The sequence below is a fragment of the Onthophagus taurus genome, chromosome 11 (assembly GCF_036711975.1).
Source record: "Onthophagus taurus isolate NC chromosome 11, IU_Otau_3.0, whole genome shotgun sequence".
NCBI classification, from domain to species: domain Eukaryota; kingdom Metazoa; phylum Arthropoda; class Insecta; order Coleoptera; family Scarabaeidae; genus Onthophagus; species Onthophagus taurus.
In genome coordinates this window covers 495,941-503,829 of record NC_091976.1, presented here as the reverse complement: position 1 = coordinate 503,829, position 7,889 = coordinate 495,941, and the positions used below count along the sequence as shown (strand labels likewise).

The 7,889-nt window shown below is 31.0% G+C and overlaps 1 protein-coding gene across 3 annotated transcripts; it reads right to left on the bottom strand.

Moving 5' to 3' along the window:
* Positions 1–5,169: 5,169 nt before the first annotated feature.
* LOC139431966 (uncharacterized) lies at positions 5,170–6,528 on the bottom strand. 3 transcript variants are annotated; one of them, XM_071200288.1, is made up of 4 exons: positions 6,290–6,528; positions 6,070–6,153; positions 5,679–5,957; positions 5,170–5,542 (listed from the first exon to the last, which is right to left on the bottom strand). In XM_071200288.1, the coding sequence occupies exons 1-4, from the start codon at positions 6,398–6,400 to the stop codon at positions 5,264–5,266; spliced, it is 753 nt and encodes a 250-aa protein (XP_071056389.1). In that variant the 5' UTR covers positions 6,401–6,528; the 3' UTR covers positions 5,170–5,263. The 3 variants fall into 3 exon arrangements, with proteins under 3 accessions (XP_071056389.1, XP_071056390.1, XP_071056391.1); XM_071200289.1 differs by having other exon boundaries at positions 6,118–6,153; positions 6,290–6,526; XM_071200290.1 differs by lacking the exon at positions 6,070–6,153 and having other exon boundaries at positions 6,290–6,524.
* Positions 6,529–7,889: the final 1,361 nt, after the last annotated feature.

Below are 7,889 nucleotides of genomic sequence, written 5' to 3'. Positions count from 1 at the left end.
GCAAATTTGATAATAGGGAGATAACACTTATACTAAATGGAACAGGCATCTTACGCTAAATTCCAATTGTTAAGCTTACACAAAATCTGTTTCATTGATTAATGATCAAATATCTGTAATTTATTTGCCAAAAATCAACATTTCAATACCAAATTTTAGATTAGATAGCCTCTCAAACAGCGAGCAGGAATTCAACAATTTAGGGCAACGATTAGAAACTTTTTATGTTAGAAAATACTTCACACATAGATGAAACGCATCTCCACTATGTGATCATTTATTCAGCGCTGGCAACAATTATTGTCATGTTTGTTTTGTATTTGTGTTTTTCAAAATTAACTAACATTCAAGCTTGTATTCAAAAAATTAAAAAAAGGTCAAACAAAGCTAATCCTGAAATAGAGCTTGATACAGAAGCTAATGTTAGTAATATTAGCGATAAAAATTGTACCAATCCTCGCTACAATTTTCAAAATTAAGGGGGAGGTGTTGTAAAGCCCTGCTTTACCTCCTATATAATATAAGTATATATATATTATTATTTTAGTTATTTTATTAAATTCTATGTCGACAAATTGTGCAACACGTGAATCGCTGACACCCAGTTCTACTTTTTTTTTGCAAAATCAATAAATAATCGTTCAATGCTTTTGTTAAGTGTTTTTTTATTCTTTAATTTGATTGGTTAAGAAAATCGTACGATTTAGGTGCGAAGTTCGATAAACTGGGAATCAACGATAAAGAATTTTAGATCATAACTTATGATTCATAAGTTACCACCGAAATGTTAACACTTTGTAACAATTATAATTGGGAATAAATTGAATAAAACGACAGAGTTGGGTTTAATTTTTAACACCTCACAACAGTTTTTTTTCAACAAGACCATACCAATATTCGACCCACATCCTTCTCCATATCTTATCCTCACGAACAGGTAAATGGCAAATAAAGACGTTTATTGGTTATGCGTCGAGAACCAAAGTAACATGGATATATCACTCGAAAATATGCGTTATAATACTAACAAGTTGTTAATTCTTTCATTAAATTTGAGAAAATCTTTTAATTTTTACTTTATTCGTGTTGTGTGCGTGGATGTAGAAAAATAATTTTCTCGGACCAGTGTTAACCGTTGTGTTGTGAAAAATACGTCGTAACGTCACGAAACGTGACGTCACATCGAAATTTCAAACTCATTTTTCGGTACGTTTTTCACTTTTCCGCACTTTTTTTTTTATTTTTAACGGCTTATTTGAGCGATTTCACACCGGTAAAAAATATTGTCGGTTTTTAATCGACATGTCTATTCTTAAATTGTACCACTAATTTTGTTTCTATAATTATTAATGGTTATCTTAATTTAAAATTTAAATTATAATTACAAATTTTTAACCATTTGATAAATATTGTGAATTATAATGGGTGGTCTGAAGAAAGACCACCCATTATAATTCTTACTATTCTTACTATGGTTTAAAATTATTTTCTAATATACAAAGTTATACTCAAGAGAGTTAGCTTTTTATACAGGTGATTCACATAAGAACCGACACAGAGCAGGGACATGTAGAGGACAATAAATTAAGATGATTTAACGTAACTTACCTCTATACTAAGTTGTACACCTCAGGAGTTATAGGCCTTCAAAGTTGGCTCTTAAATTTTTAAAAAGTCCAATATCTTCGTAATACATTAAGCTAGAAAAACCAAATTTGGTATACGTTATGAGTGTACTAAGGGTATTAATTGGTAGCAAATTGAACTCAATTGAAACATTTCAAAGGGTTGATTAAAGGTGATGGTACCCTAAATTTTGACAGATTTTTTTTAATATTTTGGCGGATATAATACATTACTACTTCATTTCATGTGGAATTTAATTCTAAAACTTTTCTTACTCTTATTATTTTTTAAAAAACTTTGTTGTTTTCCTAGAAAACTTAAATAACTAAACCCACGTATTTCGTATTGTTGCTTAAAATAAGCTAAAATTCAGTAGTCGGCTATGAAATTGTACGTCAAACTTGACAAATAGGTTATAAAGTTATTTGACGACAAGGTTTTATAACCTATTTGTCAAGTTTGACGTACAATTTCACAGCCGACTACTGAATTTTCGATAATTTTAAGTAGCATTAACGAAATTCGTGTCTTTAGTTATTTGAGTTTTTTATGAAAACGACAATGTTTTTTAAAAAATAATAAGAGTAGAAAATGTTTTAGAATTAAATTCCACATGAAATCAGGTAATCATGTGTTAAATCCACCAAAAGGTTAAAAAAATCTGTCAAAATTTAGGGGACCATCACTCGTAATCAACCCTTTCAAATGCCTCAATTGGTATCAACTTGCTACCAATTAATACCCTTGGTACACTCATAACGTATACCAAATTTGGTTTTTCTAACTTAATGTATTACGATATTCAATGTTTTAAAAATTTAAAACCCAACTTTGAAGGCCTATAACTCCTCAGGAGTACAACTTAGTATAGAGATAAGTTATGTTAAATCGTCTTAATTTATTGTCCTCTACATGTCCCTGTTCTGTGTCGGTTCTTATGTGAATCACCTTGTATATGCAATTTTTTTTTACCTATTCAGGTATATGCCTATAGAAATACAAAACAAAATGTAAATTTTTGGCTCAACTTTGACAGATTATAGCTCGAAAACAAACGAGCTGCGACCCTACGTTTATATAAAAAACTTGTGTTATTTTGGCAAGTACTACGTCCTAGTAAAGTTTCCCGATTAAAACTGAACCACTCTGTATGTATACTTGATACAATCACCAGACCCGTTAGTTTCGTACGCTTCAGTAATGATGTTCTCAATTACACTAATCATAATAGCATCCATGTTATTTGATGCAACATTAAACTGAAATACATAATTTATAATTGTAAGCAAATTAAACAATGAAATGAATCTTACTTTTCCAAACGAAAACTAATACAAATACTAAATAGATACATCTGATGTATATGATAAAAGTAACGAAATCAAACTTACCTTTCTAATATTTTGATTGACAGAAATGGTGTTATCGTCTAAAACCTCTCTCCATGGTTCGGAAGTAACCGTAGGGTAGCAACCGGAGGGGTTGCATTATTGCTACCAATTAATAATTGAATCAAGCCGTAAGCTACATTGAGAAAAACAATAAGGTCGATTTACAATGTATGTACAGGGTGGTTCAAATTCGATGTCCGAATAGGCTAACTCGAAAACTATAAGAGTTAGAAAAAAAGTAGCTGACATGTCATGATCTCGTTTTTCGAGAAACTGCTAATGCCGAAAACCTCATAGCGCTATCGTCTTTTGTTTTTCCCCTAGAGGCCAAAATTGAAAATACCGTAAAACCAATAAGTGCAATTATCTTGGTTATTATTATAGGTGGAGTATTTTAACTACGACATTATATGGACACTTTTTTACAGAGAATTTCATGACATAGTCAAAAAAAAATTTTCGTTTTTAGATTTTGAGATATAATGAGAATTTTCGTTTTTTTAAATGGAAACAACCACTGATTATCAGCTTATTAAATTCGTTATTTTTTTCTGATTACAAAAATATAGGGTTCGACCGGTCTATTTCTTATTGTTTTAGAATAAAGCTAAAAATAAAGTTTTTTTATAAAATTTCCATCTAGTGTCGTCGAGGCAATTAAATTTACAGTTTCCTGTAAGTTACGGGGCGGTAGGTAAAATCTAAAAAGTTAACAATTAAATACGAAGATAACTTCTAGTATTTAAAAACAAATAATTTTTTAATATGTAATATTCTAACATGTCAAACTTTTCAAAATTTTCGTAATTGATCTTAAAAACAGGATTTTTAAAGTGACACTTCAGAAAATTTTCGAATACAAACAAATGTTGCTATGTTTATTTGAATAAAAAAAAAAACATATCCGCGCCATCTATCGATAATTTATTAAGTTATTTAAAAATAATATTAAATCGTAATAAAAAATGTGAAATAATGCAATCTATTCCAACTTTTGTGTAAAACATATATAAATTAAACAGTTCAACAAATATATTTGTTTCAAATATCAGAAATATGTTGTTTAATTTTTAGTTATAGAATCGTAATTTACAGGAAACTGTAAATTTAATTTCTTCGACGACACTAAAAGAAAAGTTTATTTTTAGTTTTATTATAAAACAATAAGAAATAGGCCTGTCAAACCCTATATTTTTGTAATCAGAAAAAAATACCGAATTTATTAAGCGAATAATCAGTGCTTGTTTCCATTTAAAAAAACAAAAATTGTGATAATATCTCAAAATCTAAAACCGACAAAATTTTTTTGACTACGTCATCAAATTCTCTGTAAAAAAGTGTCCATATAATGTTTTAGTTATAATACTCCACCTATAGTAATAACCAAGATAATTACATTTGCGGGTTTTACGATATTTTCAATTTTGGCCTCTAGCGGAAAAACAAAAGACGATAGCGGTATGAGGTTTTCGGCATTAGCAGTTTCTCGAAAAACGAGATCATGACATGTAAGCTACTTTTCTTCTAACTCTTATAGTTTTCGAGTTAGCCTATTCAGACATCGAATTTGAACCACCCTGTACACATTAGTAATTTGGACCCTATGATATGGTCGTATTATTCAGTTGAGATAGTAAAATTAATCCCTATAACGAAAATTTACAATCAAGAAAGAAATTTACAAGTAATTTATTAAGTAATTTTAATTTTTATATATTGATATTGATATTTATTTATATATTGAAAATTGCGTTTTTACAATGCAAGTTTAAATTTCAATCTATATATTGTAAAAAAACTATAGAAAGTTGGTAAATATCCGATAACATGTACTGTTACAAAAAAATGATAGTAAAAGTTATTAGTACAATAAATTTATTGTAACTCATACCATGATATAGTTGTAAATTTGATAGCATTTTTCTCAGTGTACAAGAATCCAAACAAAAAAAAAATAACTATTAACTAATTGCGTCTTAATAATTAGCATTAATTGATTATTAATCAATTTTTCGACTTATATATTGTTTCCTATTTTATAGTTTCTAGTGTTAGTTCTAGTTTTAGTTCAATTCACACCGGCCGTGAAAGCCTTCGTACTTATATTAAGGATAATTGTTAATTGAAAAAGATACGGTTTTTTAACAAAATTTGTTTATTTTTTAAGATAATTTTGGCAAAGTAATCAATACAAAGTAGATTTTAGATTATAGTAAACTATTTTTAGTCTATAGTAAACTATTGATTTAAGTTGAAGAACCGACAATGAGGTATATTGCTTTGTCGTAGCCTGATGCATCTCTCTTGATGTACAAATATTTCGGGGAACGGTCTAAATAGTCACCGAAATATTGCGCTTTTGGTTCTTCAATAACGATCCATGTCAAGTTGGTTAACTTTTCAGTAATTGCAATTTGTATAAGTTTGGTATAATCACCAGTTGGGTTACTTTCGTACACTTTAGTAATGACAGTCTCAACGTTTTCTACCATCTCATCATCCATGTTAGTATCTATAACAGTCATCTGAAATACATAATTTATAATTGTAAGCAATATAAACATTGAAACGAATCTTACTGTTCCAAACAAAAACTAATACAAATACCTAATAAGTACATTATATGTATGTATATGGTAAAAGCAACGAAATTAAACTTACCTGTTGATCTGTTGAATTCGGAAAACCGAGGATGAAGAATCGTGATGTCTGGTTGTTTTGGGATCTCGAGAGCAACACGTATTTTGCTGGAATATCACCCAAAGCTTGGTCTCCTGATACTTGAATAACGATCCATTTAAAATCAGCAAACTGTTCACTAATTTTCATTTGTATAAGGGCGATATAATCATTAGATTGGTTATCTGCGTACACTTGAGCAATGATATACTCAATTGCAGTTACCATAACATCATCCATGTTAGTTTCTTCAACAGTAATCTGAAATACATAATTTATAATTGTAAGCAATCTAATACATAATAACTATAAACATTATATACTTATATATAATATACTATAAACTAATACAAAATCCGGTATAATCACCAACTGGGTTATTTTCGTACACTGGAGAAATGATACTCTGAACGTCACCTACCATCTTATCATGCATGTTAGTCTCTATAACAGTCATCTGAAATATATAGTTTATAATTGTAAGCAATATAAACATTGAAACGAATCTTACTGTTCCAAACAAAAAGTAATACAAATACTAGATACATAAGTACATTAAATATATATGGTAAAAGCAACGAAATGAAACTTACCTGTCTAGCATTTTTAAAGGTATATATTTCGGTACCAACGGGGGTTGCATTAGTAGCACTACCAATTAACAATTGAACGAAGCCGTAAGCTACAAGAATCCAAACTTTCATCGTGATCTTGTTACCGTTACTGTAGTATAGACATAAACTACCAAATGTAAAGCGTAGTTTGCACCATTGATATTTATACGTTTATATTTTTTACAAATTTTATCAAAATCTAACACTTTATTTTTTTGTCGTATTTTTACATCCGAATTATCGCGTATCGTCGTTTATATTAGGTAATTACAAGTGGTCGTTGCGGTATCGAGATTAGTTGAACCCAGCCAGTTTTTTCTACGTGTTTGGCAACACAAAGTTTTTGTCAGGATGTAGATAGTAAAACACAACAATCGGTAAAGCTGAACTCTTTATTGTCTTCTTACACTTCGGTAACTTGATGATTGAAGAACGAATTCAGGAGATGTGTGACGAGTAGAAGACAGTTGTTCACTGTGTTGAAGTCTTAGAAAATCAGCGAATAAGAGAGGGAGCTTTTGGAATCGAGGGTTTATATATACGACCTTATCGCATTTTCGGTGGTCAACTCGTGTGAATGAACTAGGGGCAAAAATAATCTAGTCGCACACACATCCTGTTGTTCGCTCTCCAGTTCTTATCGTATTTTCGTGGTTGAAAATACTTCGTTAGGGTAATGAGGGTTAGAATTGATTAGGAATAAAGCTTCCTGGTACATTGGTATCTAACAATATCAAAAAAGAAAAAAGGATGATGACGTTTACGGCGAATACTACGACCACGAAGACAAAGATGCTAAAAACGATAACGGTACTATTGAAAATAGAATATTGCTAATTCTAAACGACATCTCAGACTTCTGCGGCACTACAGCCCTTATTAGCCGATTAGCCGATCTGCGTCTACTGTTCTTCTTGGTGGACGATCTTCGATAGATGTATGAAGTATATGTAGGATAGGCAGGGTATATTCAGGGTATATGAAGTGCCTGAGTTGAAAAAGAAGTTTAATGAGTTCAACAAAAAGATACAGAAACTAATTCAGCAATACAGAACGGAAAAGTACATGGAAGCCTGTGACAAAATAAAACTGTGTAAAGGAAGAAACTATTGGCACGAAATTCGAAAACTATCAAGATACCAAAAGACATCTGGAACGGAGGAGCTCATTGATCCTACCGATGGCGGTGTGCACTCCAACCCTGAAGAGATTGTCAACATACACGCTGACTACCTAGAAGGTGTGTTCACCTTTACCGAGGATGTTTCGTTTTGTTCCCACAATAAAAGCATTATAGATAATGGGTACGAATCCGCATTTTTGACACCGTTCGAGACACCCGAAGATGCTCTCATGTTGGAAGACGAATATTTTACTCTTCTTGGACAGGGAAAAGATACCGCTCCCGGTTATGATAACATCACAAGGAAACTGCTTAGAAGTCTAGATCTTAACATCCATGGCTTTATCAGAAAAATAATTAACTTTTGCCTTACTACTCAGCATTTCCCGCGCGACTGGAAGACGTCAATTATTACTTGTATTCCCAAGAAGGATTCTTCTCTATCTGATCCAGCCA

What these genes read in the sequence shown, in the direction of transcription:
- LOC139431966 (XM_071200288.1), bottom strand. Translation starts at nt 6,400, where the DNA reads ATGAAAGTTTGGATTCTTGTAGCTTACGGCTTCGTTCAATTGTTAATT. An exon ending in CCTTTAAAAATGCTAGACAG is followed by an intron (nt 6,154 to 6,289) that starts GTAAGTTTCATT and finishes TATATATTTCAG; the next exon opens with ATGACTGTTATAGAGACTAA. An exon ending in CGAATTCAACAGATCAACAG is followed by an intron (nt 5,543 to 5,678) that starts GTAAGTTTAATT and finishes TATGTATTTCAG; the next exon opens with ATGACTGTTATAGATACTAA.